Source organism: Antechinus flavipes, chromosome 1, assembly GCF_016432865.1.
Source record: "Antechinus flavipes isolate AdamAnt ecotype Samford, QLD, Australia chromosome 1, AdamAnt_v2, whole genome shotgun sequence".
Classification (NCBI taxonomy): Eukaryota; Metazoa; Chordata; class Mammalia; order Dasyuromorphia; family Dasyuridae; genus Antechinus; species Antechinus flavipes.
The window spans coordinates 631,152,782-631,174,139 of NC_067398.1; the positions used below are offsets into that span (position 1 = coordinate 631,152,782).

The following is a 21,358-nucleotide window of genomic DNA, read 5'->3' on the forward strand; positions in this document are numbered from 1 at the left end:
TAAATTAAAAAAAAAAAAACTTTGGTAATTCATGAAAATATGGAGATTGTGTAATCTATTTCAAAAAAAGCAGGCCTCTATCTGAAAAAATCACAAGGCTTTGGAACTTGGTAAAAAGTTCCTGTAAAAAAATTATTTCCTAATCTCAACTGACTGTTCCAGAAATTCTCCAAAGAGATTTGGGGTTTTGTTAGTAGAAAAAACCTCACCTTGCTGTATCAGGGCATCAGCAGCAAATTCTCCGGTTCCTACATTGACATAGTCTTCATTGGGATGCTTCCTATTGTAATGTCTCTTCAGAGAACCAGATATATTGCAAGAATAATGACAATGTGCACAACGGAAAGGCTGCAGAAATAGAAAGAGTCCAATTAGAAAAAAACAAGTCAACAAAGTGGTAATGTCCTTCAAACAAAAATCAATATTTATATGTTTTAATGAATTTTAAAAACACTTTTAAATAATTTTTTTCTTGATGATCCTGAAATCATACAATCACAGAATGTTAAAAGCTAAGATCAGAGAGAGCCACACAGAGTGAGAGAGGAGACTGAGTAAAAAGGAGAGAGACATACACCCAGAAAGAAAGTAAGGTCCAATTCTCTCATCTTAGAGATTAAAAAAAAAAAAAAAGGAGTAAAAAAGGTTAAATGCCTTATTTGTTAAGATCACATAGCTAGGAAATGGTTGACCTGGCCTAGAGCCCAAGACTTTTGACTCTCAGCATACCATGACAAGAGTTCCAGAGCCAATATTCCTAAAATAATTAGAGCAATCACTTTAGGAGGCAACAGAGTAGATGGAATGGCTTTGGAACAGGAAACTTGGGTTCTATTAGCATTACCTCTAAGTAGTTGTTTAAACTTGGGCATATCATATTACTTTTCTGGACCACAGTTTCCCCATTTATAAAACAGACTTGTTTGATTACCTCTAAAATTTCTATCTCTAAAGCCAGCTGAATCTCAACTTTTTTCCTCAATAGCATTTTATTTTTCCAAATATATGTAAAGATATTTTTCAACATTCATTTTTATAAGACTCTATGCTCCAAATTTTTCTTCCTCCTCCCCTTACCACGATTGTAAGCAATCTGATATAGGTTACATATGTGCGATTTTTTAAAACATTTCCTTATTTATCATATTGTGCAAGAAAAAATCAGACTAACAGGGGGAAAACCCAAGAAAGAAAAAGTAAACAAACAAAAGGTGAAAATATGCTTCAATCCACATTCAGTCTCCATAGTTCTCTCTCTGGATGTGAATGACATTTTCAATGCCAAGTCTATTGGAATTGCCTTAAATCACAGCATTGTTGAGAAAAATCATGTCCATCACAATTAATCATCATATAATCTTGTTATCACCGTATGCAATGTTCTCCTGATTCCTCTCACTTCTGAATCACAACTCTTACAGAAGGATGGTTATTTAAAAATATACTATGTGGTTAATTTCTTAGAAAAGATTTTTTCCAATATTTTTGTTTTTAAATCAGAGCCAAGTTCTTAAACCATTGGCTTTCCTTAAAAAATTAATAACAACCAAAAAAGGCATTTCTACTTTTTTCTGTTGAACAGTAAATAAATGACTAAATTCTAACAGCATTTTCCACTAAAACAGATTCTCTAAAGAAAAAAAAAAGTAAATCTTTGATACCTTTTATTTTTCTATTCTTTCTCTGACCTTGCCCTGCCCTATCTTCTACCCTTTATGCATTTATACTCAGAAAAGCCATTCCTCACCCTCTCTCCTAATCCCTACTTTTTGAAAGTCAAACTTCCTCAAATCTAATTTCTATCTAAATGCTATTTCAGTCCATCATTTGTGTCACCCTTCTACCACAATTGCTCATAACAACCCTACTTTGTATAATATTTAACTGGGGAGAATATCATAGCTAACTTTTGGCCAGTCCCGAGTAAAATATAAGTTCTCTAAGAGCAAAGACCATGTTGTTCTTTACCTTGTCACTTCTATAGGATTTCATACAGGATAAGAGTTTAATAAGAGTCTAATGAATTGAAATGAAACTTTGTTACACAACTAATTTTGGAGAAAAGCTAAAAGTAGCAATATAGGGTTGGCCCCTTTTAAGAAATTGTTAGGATTAATTCTCTATTCAGGAGCAACAATTTTTGAAGAAGAAACTTCCTCACCTCCCCCCAAAAGGTTAAATATTAAAAACTATCATACCATTACATAACATTCCATACCAGTCAGATGTAGTAGAAAGAAAACAGGCCTTAAACTATATTACAAAACAATAATCATAAAAATGATTTGGTACTAGTGAGAGAGAAAGAAAGAAGTTAATCAGTGGAACAGATTAATTACATGTAATACAGAAAGAAATGAACCTATTAACATAATGTTCAATAAGTCCTACATACTGTGAAAATGTTTACAGCAGCTTGTTTTGTAGTGGCAAAGGACTCAAATCTAAGGGAGTGATCATCAATTGAGGGTTGATTGAAAAAAGATAAGGACTTAACTATTGGACAAAATATCTAATAAAAATAAAAAAGCTGTCTGACAAATTAGGTTGAGATTTAATACTCATACTAGAGACTAGATTAGTTCTAAAGATTCAGACACAAAAAGATCATTTCATAAACAAATAAGAGGAGCAAAGAAGAAATTACATTTTTAATGGACAGAAGAACATAGAATGAACAATTACCTAAAATACAATTATAGAAAATTTTTTAAGTTTTTATACAAAAATAAAAATAAAAACCTAATGCAGCCAAATAAAAGTTGCTGGGGAGGAAGAAGATAGGGTAATCTTTGCTGCAAGTTCTGGTAAGTGTCTCACTTCAAAGATACACAAGGAACTGATTCAAATGTATAAAAATAGAAACCACTCCCCAATTATTAAATGGCTAAAAGATATGAACAGGTATGTCTCAAAGGAATAAATCTAAGTAATCAACTGCCATTTGAAAAAAATCCTCCCCACACTAATAATCATAACAATGTAAGTTAAAGAAAGTCTGAGATTCCATCAAATTGGCAAAGATAATAATAATAAAAAAGAAATTATAAATATTGAAGGGCTCTGGGAAAATAGGCACATTAATATGTCAGTGATAGAGTTGTGAATTGATCCAGGCAATTCTGGAAAGCAATTTAGAAATACGTCTAAAAGTCACTAAACTGCATAAACCTTTGTCCCATCAATATCATTACAAGACTATAATCCAAAGAGATAAAAGAAAGAGGGGAAAAAAATGAATATATACAAAAACATTTATAACAGCTCTTATTTTTGAAGTGGCGAAGATCAAGAAATTAAGAGTGGGTCTATTAACTGGAGAAAAGTTGAATAAATCAAAAAGCATATGAATATAATAGAATAATATAACATAAGAAGGGACAACATGGGTCACTTTCAGAGAAACTTTGCAAGACCATTATTAGCCAAAACAGAGTAAAGTGTGCAAAGTCAAAACAAAAATGTTTGGTTTTAAAAGGATGCTAAATAATAACCTAATATTTCTGAGTTAGAAGAGCTTTGTATAGAATTAATACTCTATCCAAACCATTGATTGCCTCCACAATTCGTGCTTCATTTGACTACTCCTAGTATTGCAAATTTGCTATCTCCAAGTACCCAATAAAGTTGTAACAGCCTTCACAATGAAGGAAAACAAAAAGTTAAAAGGGAGCTATGTCACAAAAATATCCTCAATTTTTTTTTCTGATTTTCTTTTTTTGTTTTCGGGGTGAATGATGGAGGGAAAAAGAGAGGTTTAAGGCTATATTTTAAAATTCTGATTCTCAACAAGTTACACTTACCTAAGTCTATTAAATAGAAAATTCTAGGAACCAGGACAGACATAAACATCATATGAATTATGTCTCTGTCACCATTACAACTAAATTGCAGCCAAAAGAAATACAACTTTTAAAGCCAGAATCTTGCTGCCTGAATATTAACATTGATTTGTATATCGATTTGGACAAGAAATTTTACTTACTAGGATGTATTTTACAAAGTTGTGAGAATGACTAGAGAAGCCAAAAGGATAAAAATAAAATCTCTATACTTCAAAACTGAACTCTGTCAATAAAACAATTTTCAATCTATCAATCTTTTTTTTTTTCAATTTAGCTGTGCAAAAATGAAATGCACTGCCTGAAAAAGAAGTGAGTTTCCTGTTACTAGAGATTGATACACAGAAGTTTAATGATCACTATCCAGAGATGCTGTCAATGTGATTCATGAATTGGAAAGAGGCTCAGTCTATTTAATCCCCCCTCTCCAAACTTTAGATTCTATGATTCAAAAAAAAAAAAAAGAAAGAAAGAAAGAAAGAAAAGGATTAAAACCAAACAATTAAAATAAAAACTTGCCAGAATATCATGCATACAGGCCTAGAATATGCCAAATTTCATGCGCATAATCAAAATAAAGGAAATATTCAAATAAGTAATTTGATACATATATTTACTGAGTCTACAAGTAGAATTTTCTTCAATATTGCTAGTATCTCTAAAGTTCAACAAACACCAAAAATAATACAGAAACCTTCCTGAAGAGTTCCTAACAGGGGAGTCAATGCTTACATAAATATTTAGAAAAAATGAAGGACAAGTAATTTATTTATTTAAATTTTTTGTTTTGAATGAGGTAAAAGAGGACATTCTTTGTCTCAATTGCTAGTCTTAATCACTCAATGCTTGGGTCCTCAGTCAAACTGAGACCTATTGAAAAACTTAACTTAAAAAGGCCAAAGGTCTTCCTTTATATCCAGGGCCATCTCTAGTCATCCTGATCTATATCTGGCCATTGGACCCAGAAGGCTCTGGAGGGTAAAGTGAGGCAGCCCTCCCTCACTTAAATCCAATTCACTTGCAAGTCATAACATTCCTTCCTCTTCAAGAACAAAGAGCAAACAACAATCAACAAATCACATGTACAGTTATATACATAGGACACACATACACATATGAGCTAGGAATAACAAAGTAAATATAATACAGATAAATACTACATAGCTAGGAGAGGGGCCCTAGCAGTTTGGGAGGACGCAGAAAGGCCGGAAGCAGAAGGTAAGCATTGGGCTGAGCTTTCAAGGAAGGGCAGGATTCTATAATGACAGGATGCACTATGAGTGTACTAGGCAGTCAGTACAAAGGACCACAAACAAGTGATGATGAAGTGACTTGTTCAGAATCATCTTCTTGCTGTTTGTCAGGAGCAAGATTTGTACCCAGGTCTTGACTCCAAATTTCAAAATGCTATAGTAGCTGGCTAACATTTGTATATAGCACTCTAAATTTTGTAAAAAGCAAAAAAAAAAAAAAAAAAAAAAAAAAACTATGAATATTAAATCTTTGAAAATTAGAATTCCACAAACACCAATACATGGTCTAATCTTTCCCTTGCCAAATGTCCCAATGTAAAATTTAGGAACAAATTCTGATTTAGCCACTTGTAAGCTGATGTAACCTTGAATGAACCATTTATTTCCTTGTCTCCAAGGCCCACTATAGCTCTTACATTCTGTGATTCTAAATACTGTTGCGTATACAACATAGGAACAAAATTTATCCCAAAACAAAATACCTGAATTTGAGTTCTGGTAGAGTTTGGAAACAATTAAGAAAAGTAATGTTCAAGAATATAGAGTTAACAAACAATTTCAATTACAATATGCAGGAATAAAAAAAAATTCCTATAGCTGAATAATGCCCTTGAAAAGAGTAAAGGTAGAATAGAATGCCTTGCAAGCATAGTTGCAATAGGAAGGCTCAGAAGGCGATATACAGTTTTGTTTGTGCAACAAAGTATGGCCTTATAGTCCCATGAAGACATCAAATTGTTGGAAGGCTAAAAGGAGAGACTTGCCTCTTTGTAAGATGACAATCTCCCTCTCCAAAAGTGACAAAACATTAATAGCCAAGGAGGACACAGTAGAGTCAAAGAGACAGGGGTGCATTCCTGTACCATAATTAAGTTTTCTGTAACCTCTGTTTTATGGTTCAGCAATTTGATTCCAATACATTATAGCAATAAAAAGATAGACTAACACCATGTCTGTATGCTATGCAAGTGAATTTGGGATGTGAATGCAGTGAAGGTCACTTACTCTGAGACAACCAACTCAAAGAGATTGTTCAATACAAGATAATTTGGGCATGACTCAAAATAAGAGAGCCAATGGCTGGGATAGAGAAATATGTCATAGAACAATCTCTGCTGTAAGGCTATTTCCTGCTAGAGTAATAGAATATGACCTATATTAGCTTGAGGTTCACAAAACTTGTATTTGGAACAATTTCACTCTGATATAGCCACACTGTTCTATGTCAAATGAAAGGACATTGTATCAGGATCTCAAAGTTTTAAAGAATTAAAGAATTCCATGACTTCTGGTTGAAACACCTAAGAGAGGAAAGGAAGATCCCAACTATGTTGATCTTGTGACATTATCAGTGATAAGTGTTTGCTGGGCCTTTGGATGTCTAACAGCTTGTTTCAGGGCTTCCCAAGGATATATGGAACACAGAGAAACATGAAAACTCCACAGGTAACCAGATTCCCATACACTACTGTGCCACACAGAGATCTCACTCGGATCCATTTTTTCTCCCTCCCAACAAAAAAATCAACTCTGCATTATGTTAAGACACAGTTAAAGAAACAGAAGGTTAGGTTACTTCTCCTTTTATGGGTGAGCTCTAGGCAGCACTGAAAGGGAAGTGGTATCTGTCTGAAGATGTACTGGAAACATCTGTGCTTTTGAGTTCCATGGACAAAGAGTCTTGATATTCTAATTACAGTGACAGCATATAGGAACATAAAATAGAGCAGAAGTCAGGGGATCTGGCACCTAGTCTCAGTGCTCTCAGGGGTTAACACTTGCATGGTTAACACATCTGTTGGGGCCATCTCTAGTTGTCTACTTGTCCTGACCTATGTCTGATGACTGAAAGAGTAAGGGGGATGACTTTGCACAGCTCTGCCTCACTTAAATCCAATTCTTTTGCAAGGTAAGACACCATTCTCCTGATGTCTCTGATCCTCTTCAAAAACAAAGGACAAACACAAAAACAACAATTCTCATCTGTAAAATGGGGATAATGCTACTCGCCTTTACTGTACTTTATTGGGTTGTAAAAACAAAGAAGATAATGACTTTGAAAGTTCTTTGATAAAGGTAAAATGCTTCAATAAATACATTAAGTTTTATCATTTTGCTATTACAACTCTACAAAGCACCACACTAAAGGCAGAGGTTGTGCTAAAAATAATTTTAAGACCTACTTTCCTTCTAAGTACTGTCCCTTTCCCATTAGGCTTAAGACAAACAAAAGACTCCATCTCTTAGCTCAGGGCATTTTCTGTCAAGGTCTCCCATGCCTGGAATGTTCTTCCTTCTCATCTCTGCCTCCTAACTTCGCTAATTTCTTTCAATTATCAGCTAAAATAACACCTTTTACAAGCAACTTTTCTCTTAATTCTGATGCCTTATCTTTACTAATTATTTTCTATTTATCTTGTATATAATTTGTACATAGTAATCTGCATGGGGTCTCTACCATTATACTGTGAAAGCCTGAAAGGCAGTAACTGGGTTTTTATTTTTTCCCTTTTTTACTTTCTTTGTATCACGGTGCTTAGCACATAGTCTGGCATAGTCCTTAATAAATGCTCAGTGACTGACTGAAACAGAAGGATGGCTTGGCAGAACATTTAAAATTGGTTTCCTCACCTTCCCCCAAAACTCAGCACCAGGAAACAGAGAAATTAATTCTAAATGTTTTTATCTAATTGATTCTAACAAGTTCAAGCTATTAGGGATAGCTCCCTAATTCTTATTATCTGGAGCTAGAAGAAACTCCTAAGAAAAATTAATCCAACTGCCTCACTTTAAAGCTGGGTAAACCAAGGCTAGGAATGACTTAATACAACTTGGTTATATTAAATAGGAAGATCAAGATTCAAACCAAAGTCTTGATTCTAAATCTAGAATTGCACTTTCCCCCAGAATATGCTTGTAGTGAGAAGACATGATCAGATTCGTGTTAATAATACTTTAAACTTGCTTCAGAATCCTGTCCTCCCCCTTCCCCCACTTCCAATGTATCCATGTCTAGATTTTGACAATGCCAAGTCATTTCTGACTTCATATCCCTCCCCATATCCAGCATTGTTCCTTGTACTCGCTGGTACTTAATAAATGTTTGCCAAATTAAATTTAGAATGAGTCAAATTATTTTTGTACCACTGAAAAGGAAAAAAGCATTAAAGTCAAGGCATATATTTGATGAATGATAAGATGTAATAATATTAAAGGGAAATGAACCTTCTGCCTCATACCTGTAAGAAATAAGTAATAAACAAAACATATTTTAAACTCGCTTAATTAAAGATGATTAACAGCAAATTAAAACTTAAATATTCTTCTTAATTTCCTCTCAGGTTTAATAATTTATTCAACGAACAAACAACTTACTTCATGTCTATAGGAATCTAGTAAAATCACCTGTGAAATTTCCACCTATATAAGTTTTGTCATAATCAAGCAAACAAGAATCTATTAAGCGATCAATATGTGCCAGGCACTGTGCTAAGTACAGGAAATACAGATAAAAGCAAAAAAAAAAAAATGCTCTTCCCTAAAGATGTTTGCATTCTAATAAAGAAAACATAAAAAATAAATCAGGACCTCCAAGATAAATAGAGAATGGAAGGATGATAACCTGGGGCAGGGGGATGGGGGAGGGAGGAGGAGAGAAAGGAAGAGGGAGAGGAAGGGACTAGCAGATGGGAGCACCAGGTAAGACTTCTTGGGAGTAGGGCCTCTCTTGAGCTGAGTCTTAAAGAAAGCTAGGGATTCCAAAAAGCAAAGGTAGGAGGGTGACATCTTGGAACAGTCAGTACAAAGAGAAAAGAGATGGAATACCGTATTGTTTAAGTAGTTCATAATGGCTCACTGAAGAGGAGAGTAGAATTTAAGAAGAATGGAAAGGTAGGATGGGATCTATTTATAAATGACTTTATGTATCAAAAAGAGTAGTATAGATATGATCTTGGAGGTAAGAGAGAACCACTAGAGTTTCCTGAATTGGGAGGACAGACACAATCAGATCTATACTTTAAAAAGTCACCTTGAAAACTGGATTAGAGTTTGGAGAGATAAAGAGCAAGGAAATCACCTGAAAGGCTATTGAAATAATCTTAGCAAGAGGCTGAATTAAGGTGATGGCTAAATGAATGGAGAAATGGGGTATAAGTCAGAGATGTTTTAAGGAAAAGAAATCAGGAGATTTAATAACTGATTAGATATGTAGGGTGAGAGGAAAAAGGAAAGATAAGTTTTCAAAACTACATGACTGGGAAAATGGGTGGTGCCCTGGATAGTAACAGGTAACTTCGGAATTGGGGAGAGGTTTTTTATGAGAAAGCCATTGAGTTCTATTTTGGAAACAGAGAGTTTAAGATGCCTAGGGCTTGATAAATGGATCAAGGGATCATCTGCATAGGAATGATATTTGAACTATTGAGAACTCATGAGATCACCAAGTGATAAATTATAAAGAGTGAAGAGGAGAACTCAGAAAAGAATGGGGAACATTCAGAGTTAGCTTATATGTATGGATAAAGATCTATCAAAAAGTGCTGAGAATGCCTGTTCAGACAGGTAAGAGGAGAAAGAAAAGAATCACAGAAACCTGATGATGATATCAAATTTTCAAACTGGGGGGATTAGAATATTATTCCTCTTGATATTAAAAGGAAAGCTTATAAAAGGGTAGAATTTGGGGGTGGAAGAAATGACAAGTTCTATTTGGGATATGCTGAAATTAACTTGTTTTTCTCAGTCCTCATCCTTCTTCACCTTTCTGCAAAATCTGATGCTGCTGATCATCCTCTTCTCCTTGATACTCTTCTCTGCAGATTTCCAGGACACTATTGCCTCCCAGCTTTTCTCCTACTTATCTAATTGATCTTTTTAGCTGCCAAGAATTTCACTTAGGTCATGCCTAATAACTGTGGGTATTCCAAAGGTTCTGTCCCTGAGTCCTGTCCTGTTTTGTCTTGTCTTTACTGTTCTGTTCTCCTCTCTTCTCTCTTCTCTTCTTTTCTTATACTATTTAACTTGATAATCTCATTCACTACCACAATTTCAGTTATCACCTTTCTGCTGATGATTCTTAAACCTATTTATCTAGTTCTAATTTTCTGACTTTCAGTCTTATATCTCAAATTGCCTATTAAGTATCTCAAAGTAAATTTCCTATAACATATCTCAAATTCAACATATCTAAAACTGATCACATTATCTTCCCTACTTATCGCATTTATTCACACATGAACTACTAAAAAAAGCTACTGGGTCTGCCTGCCATAAGTTTCTCTCAATTCCAATCCATCCTTTATTTAGCCACCAACAAAGTGATTTTTCTAAACTGAAAGTATCACCATGTAATCTCTCTATTCAACAAATTCTAGTGGCTCCCTATTAGCTCCAATATCAAATAAGATTTTATCTTTATCTCACTCTTTCAAAATTTCTATTTCTATATAAGTTCTCTACCACCCCAGGAGCAAAAAAAAATCTTCTGCATTCAAAACTCTTCATAATCTAATGATTTTTTTTCAGTCTTCTTACACCTTATATCCTGTCCTTCCTCCTCCCATATAAACTTCAGTCCACTGACACTGAGACTTCTTTGCTCTTCCTTGAATAAGACACTCTATCTTTCAGCCACAGACATTTTCTCTGTCTAGATTTCATTTCCTGGAATTTCCTTCATCTTTGCTCCCTGGCTTCCTTGGCTCTCTTCAAGTCTCAGCCATTCACACCTTTTGCAAGAAGTCTTTCTCAATGCTCCTTTCAATCTTACTGTCTTTTCTCTGAAATTATTCCCAATTTTTTCCCTATATAATATGTTGTTTGTACAAAGTTATTTTTATCTCCCCCATTAGCCAATAACTTCCTTAGAAGAAGAAACTATTTTTTGTCTTTTTTTTTTTTCTGTACTCCCAGCACTTTGCACATACAGGCACAAAGAAGGTACTTAATAAATCCTAGATGACTGAATGTTAAGAGTTTGAAACTCAAGAGGGAATAGACAGTAGAAGACGGTCAACAGAGATAAATGCTGCAGAAGGGTCAGGAAGGATGAGCATTGAGAAGATTTCATTTAATTTCACAATTAAGAGAATGCTGGTAACTTGAGAATGAATATCCTCAGTTGGAAGCAGGGAGTTTGGACGCCAGATTGCCAAATCAGAGAAAGGAAGCAGAGGCACTGATTGTGCATGGCTATTGTTTTAACTAGACTATATCAATTACTTCACTATGTGTAAATGATGAGAATGGCTAACCCCCTACTCCATAGGAGTTCTCCTGGATGATGGTCTTAAGCACTTAGCTGAAAGTAGGGTCAGTGGTTTGGCCAAGTCCTAATGATCCTGGGTAAGTTGTGTAATCTCTATCTGCTACAATTTCTTCAACTTACCTCCCAGAGTTGCTGTAAAGATCAATGGAGCTTAGCTGATTACATAAGAACAGATATTGGTTGGGGGCTGTTTGACATGACAAGAGCCTCCTATAACTCCTGAGATATGGCTCTCCCCTAAGGCTCTCTTCTCTTAAGGTTAGGTCCCCTCTCTAAGGCTCTCTCCCTTGAAAATCTATTTCATGACTTTGACTATCATTGTTAAGCTTGCACCAGCAAGATCTCCTGAAGGAGAGAGAAGTAAAATGTGCCAGTCAGTCACCACCACCACTTCTCTTTAGACCCAAAAACCAAGAGCTCCCAGGAAGAACATTTCTCCACAGATCACCTGAACTTCTTGTAGACCAATTCCCATAGCCATCACTGAGTGGAGCAACTCTGGTAGAAAATTCACCCACTCTCCTTGCTACCACCAATACCAATTGCTGATCAAGGTACGATCAAGGTACGAGTCAGTCCAAAAGGAAGGAAAGAAAAGAAGGAAGAAAATAAACATTTAAGTGCCTACTATGTGCCAGGTATTTCACTAAGTACTTTAAAGTTGTTATTCTCCTTTCAACTTCACAAAAATTCTGGGAGGTAGGCTGAGGAAATTGCGGCAGACAGAAGTTACGCAACTTGCCCAGGATCATCATGGCATTTTTGATCCCAACTTACATAGGACCAATTTATATCTCCACATAGTGGTATTTTTACAAATATTCATCATGACCACTGGATTATGAGGTTACCATATTATGTCTTATGTCTTATGATAATAATGTTTCTTGTTGACCAACTCAGTCAACTACTTTGTCTCTCCAAGGAGAGTGCGTGAGTAACCCTTTCTTTTGGTCTTATATAATAAATAAAAAATAATTAATATTTATATACCATTTATGTAATTTGAAGATTGCAAAATGCTTTACATAAGTTAACTTATTTGATTCTCACAACAACCCTACAAGGTAAGTGTTATTATTGTCCTCATTTTATAGATGAGAAAACTGAGCTAAAGCAAGTTTAAGTGACTTGCCTGGTCACATAGCTAATAAGTATTGAGGATGCAGGGAGAACATATTAGGCTGTTGGAATATAAATTGGTCCATTAATTCTTGATAATAATTGGAATTTAGTTAAAAAGTGAGTAACTTCATATCTTTTTATTCAGAGATTTCATAGCTAGACACATATCACAAGGACTTCAAAGGTAGAACGATAAATCCTATGTAAATTAAATATTTATTTTAGTGCCTTGTAAATACTTGCCGAATACAAATAACTTAAAACAAAGAAAGTGCTCATAGACCATGAAATGGCTAAAAAGTTCACATTACTTGAATAAGGTATTATTTTGCTATATGTCACAATGAATACAAAAAGTTCAAAGAAACATGGGAACATCTGCATGAACTCATGCAGGATAAGGCAAGCAAAACCAAGAAAATTATATAATAATTACAATAACAAAAATGAAAACAATAATAAAAGTGAAAGTTATGTAATGATAATGACCATACTGACCCTGGAGAATAAATGAAAAAATAAAAGATTATGAACGTAGCATGTGGCATGTGCTATTAAATGAAGTTGCTGTCACATTTGGTTTTACTGAACTACTTTCCTTTGTTCTTTTAAAAATTTTTCTTATGAGAGGAATGGGATTTGAATTCTGGCTCAATTCCCTTGTGTGACCTTTGAGAATCCTTTCATGTCTATGGACATCAGTTTCTTTACTTGCAAAATGGGTAAAGTCTGACTAAATCACATTCTAAAATTCATTTTCATTCTAAATTCCATGATCCTATTCCAGATCTGTTCCTGGATTCTTAAATCCTGCCTGAAGTTTCTAGTACAATGAACTCTGGGATTCTGTGGCCTAAACAATAAATAGTGACTGCATTTTGTCTCTTGTTTTTCCCAGAAGGAGACATTACAGAACATTAGACTACTCAGAACTCAGGACTGTGACAGTCAGGGAATGAGGGGAATGAAGACCACACAAAATCATAATTTGAGAATGAAAGTATATTTGAATTGTTAATGCAATGCTTCTAGTAGCATGGCAAGAATTCACTATGAAATGTGAATATGTTATAACCACCATTTTTGAGGAAATAAAAGAATAGCTGTTGCTTTTTAAGTCACAAATGGGTTAATTGACCTTCTTGTTGAAATTGTTGGTTTTGTTTAGCAGATAAAGGGAAGAGTGACTGTTGAAAAATTAGTAGCATTACAAAATTTAGAAGGGTGACTGAATTTAGTATTTTTAATTTGTTATATTACAGAGCAATCAACTGAATGCTTCATTTTAATTTATTGATACATCTCTGGGATATGACACATGAGCTATTTCCTCTGATGCTTTCCCAAAATGATTTATGCTAATAATGATAGTACAAAACATCATAATCTACTATAGCCAGATTTTTACAGGTCAACTTCTTTTATCTTTCCCAAAATCAATTAGCAAATGATATGCCTTTTAATGTAGTCCCTTGCAGACCATTTTCCTGGGCACTATTAAGGGACTCAGATCTACTTAGAAGAAAAGAAGTCCTAATCAGTCATCCTAGGGACAACTAAGTTCTCAGGGATAACTAGTCCCAATCAAGTAAGGAATAAAAATAATAATAATAATAATAATTTTGAGCCATGTGGAAACCTAACAAAATTTTAGTGAGTGACTGAAAAATAACTTGTATTACTTTTCATATTATTTTATATTTTAAAGGGAATACAGATTAAAGGACTGTTCTAGTGGAGCATTCCCAAGAATTTGGTAGAAGGTCCCAGAGTATCTGTGTTTTCTACCAATTCTGGCCATTTCTTGGTTTGACTTCATAATTTGTCTTGACTACAGTCATATCCACGCCAGATAAGCATAAATTTAGGGTATCATTCTTATCAAAAAGATTTCAAAATGTCCTTGAATCTATCAAACATTTTTATCAATGAGTTGTTCAAGCAACAAGGATGTCATTATTATCAAATCTGGAAAAGGCACAAAGTTAGAAGGGAGAAAGAAAGTGTGTTGGACAGTGTCAAAACACAAAAAATATTTCAACAAGCTAGAGCAATGAGGCAAATCTAATTAGTTGAATCTTTGCTGGGATAAAATTAACTCCTATATCTAGGCTCAAGAAAATTAACCCTATAAATTCAGGAAAGGAATAGTCCAGGAAGATTAAAATTCACATGGAAATGGGACTTTAATTTCAATGTGAATTAACAGTGTGACAATAAGCTTAAAAATGTTCTTTCCCTTAAGGCATATTAATAAAGCTAGTGTATGGGACTAGAGAGATGATGGTCTTCCTGTCTTCTCATCAGACCATATCTGCTGCAATAGCACAATTTTTTTTTCATAAAAGCACTAACAAATTAGAGGTAGTTGAGAGAAAAGTAGAAAAAAGAAAGAAAAATTAGTGGTACTGAGAAGCTAGGCTCAAAGAATAGTCAATGGTTTCCAGTGCTGCATTCTAAGACATGTTTAGTCAAATGCTATTTAACATCTGGATAAATGACTAGCTGATATTCTTATCAAATTTGCAGATGACACAAAGCAAAGCTTAGAGGACTAAGACATTGGATAGCTAATACAAGATCCTGAAAAATCTAAAACAGAAACAAAAAATGGAATCACACTGGATGAATAGTACAAGGGCAGAGATTAGCTCAATACCAATAAAAGCTTCCTAGGGAAGTCTTTGGACACAATGGTTTCCCTTCATTGAAGTCTTCAAGGAAAGGGTGGATGACCCCATGTCAGATTTGCCATGTCTTTTTTAGATATGGATTGGCTAGATATAGTCACTGAGGTCTTTTTCAATTCAGAGAGTCTGTCATTCTGTTGACCATAAAGATGAGGGATTTGCATCCAGAGACAGTTGAAGAACAAGGATGTTTTAAGCCGGAGAAACAAGAATTGAAAGAGGATAACAGCTGTCTTTCAGTGTCTAAAAGACTCTCCTGTTGAAAAGGGCTAATTTTTTTTTTTCTGCCTGGACTCAAAAAACTGAAACAATGGGTGAACATTTCAGAGAAGTAGATTTAAATATGAAGAAAATTTGAGACATTCCAAGTGGAAGCAGCTGCTTTGAAAGAATTAGTTCTTCCCTAGTCTTGGAAATAGATAACTATGTGAAGGGGATAATGGAAAGTGGAGTGGAGTTACAAGTTAGACTAGTACTCTTAGACCCTCTTACTTTTTGAGATTCTATAATTATATCAGACTGAACTAGTGTCAGATGTTTACTTAGCAATGAAAAGCAAAAATAGGTATACAGTGTATCCAAAAATGTCAGTGCAGTTTTAGGTAATTAAAGTTTATTAAAACTCTTAGAGTTTAAAACCATATTAAGACTTTAAGGATAACTTGAATAAAAAAGTCTTAACAAATAAGCTATTTAGAGCTAGCTGCAAGTTTTTCCCCCCAGCAACATAGTTAAAATTATACAAACAAATAACAATAATTAAATCAGGACCATCAACTAATTATAGAAATTAATAATAAAATTATAGGAACTAATAAGAAAAATACCTATATCCATAAAATCTTCAGGTTTACTAAGTACTTTCCTTATAACAACCCTGTGAGACACATGATGTAGTGCTTTCCCACTTAATAGTAAAGAAAGCTGCAATTTAGAGATTAAATGATTTGCCAAAAGCTACATATATGGTATTTAATAGAGCCAGGATTTTAATTTAGGTACTCTAGGCCATGGCTAAAAGGAATTAAGCCACTGATTCTGTCCTCCAGAACTCTGTGTATCCTCATGACCACCCACTCTTTTTTAAGCCCTACAACTCTCACCCTGTTTCTTCCCCCTCCTTCCCTTTCTCTGGAAGGGGTATATTAATGGATTGTTCTTGTTTCATTTACCATTTTTGTCTTCTCTATCCACCACTCCTCTGTGTGTGGTAGGAAAGGTGAGGCGGTTGTGTGTAAATTATTGTCCCGCATTAGATTATGTAACTGTGATGATGAAACATGCTACCTGCCTTCAGAAACAAAACCGATATTGTATGAATAGAGCTGAAACATAATTTTTTTCACTCTTTTTTGTTTTGCTTGATTCTTCTTGTACCAAATAGTTAATATGGAAATGTTTTATATGAATGCACATATATAACCTATTTCTTACTGTCTCGAAGAGAAAGGGAGGGAGGGATAAAATTTAAAACACAATTTTTTTTAAAAAATGTCAATGTTAAAAAATTTTTAATCATCTAATTGGGAAAAAATAAAATATTATTTAAAAAATAATATGCAATTATGGTCTGGCCCATGTTCAGATCCCCACTAGCTTTAACTTTCCCAGGGAGAGAAGCTAGGAAATTCACTTCTAGGACATTGGGATTAGTGTAAAGTACCTCAGAGAGACAGTAGAGATGTGGAGATTAGTCTATAGCTGGTTCTGGATGGGTGAAGAAGAGGCTCTTTAATTGGCTGAGGGTTTTTTTTTTTTTTTTTTTGGCTTGTCAGCATGGCTTTTGAACCATTTTCTGGAGCTGTGCTCTTAGGGGAAGCTCAGTGACCTCTTTGTCTCCAGAAATTAGGAGACTGATCTAAGATCATAGGACCCCAAGAAACAGACTTTGATCCTTGGCTTCTAACTTTATTTCCAAATCATCCTCTAAAGGACAGGAATGACCATGTCATCTTTCTTATTATAAATTTCAATCGTTTCTTATTGCATCCAGGAGCAAATGTAAAACATTCTGTTTGATATTCAAAGTCATCCATCATCTCAACCCCTCCCCATCTTTATAGTTTTCCAACATTGCCTGTACTCTTCAATTGAGAAACACTGCCTCCTTGATGTTCCACAAACAAGACACTCTATCTCTTAGCTCTAGACATTCTCTCTGGCTGCCTCACTCTCCCCAGTGCCTGGAATATTCTCCCTCTTCCACTGGGACTACTGACCTTTCTTGCTTCATTTAAGTCCCAACTAAAATGCTGCCTTCTACAGGAAGCCTTCCTCAAACCCTCTTCCTTTGGTATCTTCCGTCCATTAATTATTTCCATTTTTACCCTAATAAAGCTTACTTTGTATATATTTGTTTGTGTTTTGTCTCTGGTATAAAATTCTAACTACGCTCTGTGAGAGGTAGGGACTGTGTTTCGAGTCTTCATATCCCAGCAGGTACTTAATAAATGTTTATTGATTAATGTAAGTGAAGAATAATAATAATAACTGGCATTTATACAGTGCATGAAGGTCTGCAAAGTGCTTTATGAACATTATCTCATTTTATTCTCAGAACTAATTATCTTATTTTACAAATGAGAACCCTGTGATAAACTTGCTCAACACTGAACAAATTGCAGATAGCTGAGCTTAAATTTGAACACAACTCTTCTACACTCCAGATCCAGCCCTCTGTTCATTATATCAATTTGTTGTTTGTTCATCCTCACAGAGGACCATGAGGGAAGGGTTGCTAGTGAATTGATTTAAGTGAGGGAGAGCTGTGCAGGATCAGAGCCATCTGAGTCAGATATAGATCAGGATGAGTGCAGATGGACCTGGATACAATAGGAGACACCTTGGCCTTTTTAAGCTAAAGTCTTCAACAGGTCTCAGTTTGGCTGAGGCTGTACCCAGTCAGTGATTAAGGCTAGTGAGCAATTGAGGCAAAGAATCTTCTCTTTCTCCTAGTCAAAATATATATATATATATATATATATAAATAAAATGTAAATGTGAAGCCAGAGCAAACTAAGTTTTGTGAATGCAGGGACTATTTTGTAACTATCCTATGGAATCTAACATAGTAATTGGCACATTCATTTATTCATTGCCTCAATTGTCTTCCACAATATGAAATAACAAAAATAAATAAATAAATGAAGCAATAGTTGGTTCTTTTAAAACCTCTGTGATCCAACCCTCCCCCCTCCCCCCGCAAAAAAAAAAAAAAAAAAAATGAACTACAACTCTGGCACTGTCAAACTTAAATCAAGTTACACGGATATAAAGACTCTGGATTACATGAGTGCTTTCCCACAGCCTCTGCTGGTAGGACACCTCTAGGATTTATGACATAGTTTCTAAAGCCAAAAAAACCACGACAGGAAGATGGAAGTTTTTCATTAGTTCTAAGGTAACCATAAATTTTATAAAATGCAAGCTGGCACAAAGTCACCCCAAGAACTATGCAATGGGGAAAATCAAGAATGCTTAATTTTAGTGTTTTTTTTTCTTTTACAGCTAAACTGAGGTACTTATTTAACTGGTGACATGCTTAAAAAGCAGTGAGGCACTACAGAAAGGCTTTCAGTAAACTGAGATTCTGCAAACTCAAGTTCAAAGATCTGTATTGCCGTAAGTAAGGGACAGTACAATTAGAACCACTCTTAGCTTCAATTTACCTACTATCTCATGAGCCTGAGCTAAAACTGGATGTCTATACTTAATAAAACTGTAATATTTACCCAAGATATTCTGCATGTCCATATATTCTTATGATTTCAGTAATGTAGCAAATTCCAAAGGCAGAATGCGTCAAGGAAGGTTAACAACTCAACTGTAACTTGTATGCAGATAAATACTTATAGTTTTGGGAAGTCTTGTAACTTATTCATGATCACAGGGTTGGTATGACTCTTGAACCCATATTTTCTTGATTTTAAGATCAGCTCTCTGAAATAATGCACTTTTCAAAAAATACATATTATTTACTTATCTTTAACTTTTTTTTTTAATTTTAGCTCTGAATTCTCCCTCTCCCTTCTATTCCACTCATTAAGAAGGCAAGAAATGGGATATCGGGTAAAAATTATGCCAAATATATTCCCATATTAACCATAGTGCAAAAAAAACCCCAAGAATAATAAAAAAGTGAAAAAAATATGCTTCAATCTACATTCATACTTCACCAGTTCTTTCTTTGGAGGTGGGTAGCATTTTTCATCTTAGTCCCCTAGAATTCATATACACAAAAGCTACTATAAGTATTTTTGCACAAATAGATGTTTTTCCTTTTGTCTTTTTGAAATATAGATCGGTAGTACAATTGCTTGGTCAATTGTCCTAATACCACTAGAAATGGCAAGTCAGCACAGGAATCAAGACAATTACCGGAATCCAGCCAGCCAGGAAAGGTGCTACATTTTAAGAAAGACAACATTATAGTCAAAGCTATGTAAGTAGAAGAGGATGAATAGGAGGGAGAGGAGACTGGTGAGCATACAAAAATATCTGTTGAAGAAACTGAGTCTATTTAGCCTGAAAAAGTATGCATGGTTTATACCTCTTTGGGCACAATTCCAAATTGTTCTTCAGAACAGCTAGATCAACTCACAATTCCACAAAGAGTGCTTTAATGTCTCAGTTTTTCCACATCCCTTTCAACAACATGCTATTTTCTTTTCCTGATATTTTAGCCAATCCAATAGAAAGACAACATTATAGTCAAAGCTATATAAGTAGAAGAGGATGAATAGGAGGGAGAGGAGACTGGTGAGCATACAAAAATATCTGTTGAAGAAACTGAGTCTATTTAGCCTGAAAAAAGTATAAGAGGAGACAAGATAGTTTTCTTCAAGACTATGAAGGGTTGTCATGCAAAAGGATCAAGACTTCTGCTTGGCTCAGGTGGATATATATTTTGCAGAGGAGTTACTTATTATATCAATGAAATCACAAGCCCAGTTCCTTATCTCTGTATATTGCATCTACTTCTTTAAGTACAAGTTTTACATCACATTCCTATTAGCAGAATGTAAGCTCTATGAGAATGAACTGTCACTCTTATTTTTGTATTTATATCCTCAATGCAACGTACCGTGTCTAGCACACAGTAAGCCAGCAAATAACCCATTTTCATTCATTCATTCATTCATGATCACTAAACTCCCTTTGACTCTGTGGTTCTATAAAACAACAGGCAGAATCGTATTCCCCTCATCATTACAGATGAATATAAAGATGAAAGAGGAAAATAAACACAATTTAATTTTTTTCTCCTTTCTTTTCTCCCCCTTTAAAAATAGAAAATGATAAAGTTTTTTTTAAAGAATCAAGCAAAATATTCTTAAAGAATGGAATGTTTTCAAAATGCAATAGCATAATTTCAAAAGTGATTTGCATTTAGTCAATTATCTCAATAAGTAGCAGTAAGTCAATTTGCTCAAAACAAATTCCAATTGAAAAGATTAAAACTCTTTAGTGCTTGCCTTTTAATTGTTTCAGAATTCCCTTTAATATCAAAACATATAGAATTCCCATAATTCAAACTACTACAAACCAAGTGATTTATTATTTTAATATGAAGCAGCTAATTTTCCTTACTGTTTTAAGGTATTTAAAATTCAAAGTTTTATGAAATTGAAGTATTTTATTTAGTGTAAAGGGCTGAAACTTTGCATAGGTGCATTGGAATCAGACAATGGAGCACTTAAGGCTAATTACTGATTGGTCAATACTTTATAGCATATGTTTGGAAAATGGCCCTTCTCACTATTCTGTGCTGGCTCAGGATCTTTTGGTGTATGCAGATAATTGTAAGAGGGATTAGGGAGTGGAGTAAGACAAGCCAGGCCACTTTGGCTGTGGACAAGGAGGAGAGAGGAGGTTGCAAAGACTCGTGGAGTCTTCATCCATCTCCTTTACTTCTCCCCCTAAAGACCAAAGACTTTTGCTAATCCTGACTCTGGCTGATCCTGAGGTCAACAGGGAGCTAATTCGGACTTCACAATTTAGCAAAACGGTATAGTTTAAAAAGGCAGAGCTGTTGTTTTTTTTTAAATCAACTAAAGATGATAGGTCTTTGGTTTAAGGAAGCACACAATTACATTTAACAGGTCCTCACATAAAGAAGGCACACAACATCTGATGAATGAGACTTCCATTTTGCTTCTCTTCATGGCTTTGCATAGGCTG

At 34.7% G+C, this 21,358-nt stretch overlaps 1 protein-coding gene across 1 annotated transcript in view; it reads right to left on the reverse strand.

The window, feature by feature from the left end:
• ZFAT (zinc finger and AT-hook domain containing) overlaps positions 1-21,358 on the reverse strand; it is a 280,433-nt gene that overhangs the window by 74,229 nt on the left and 184,846 nt on the right. Inside the window, exon 12 of the mRNA XM_051971128.1 lies at positions 210-348. Coding sequence (XP_051827088.1) covers positions 210-348 — 139 coding nt within the window. The remainder of the gene's footprint in view (positions 1-209; positions 349-21,358) is intronic.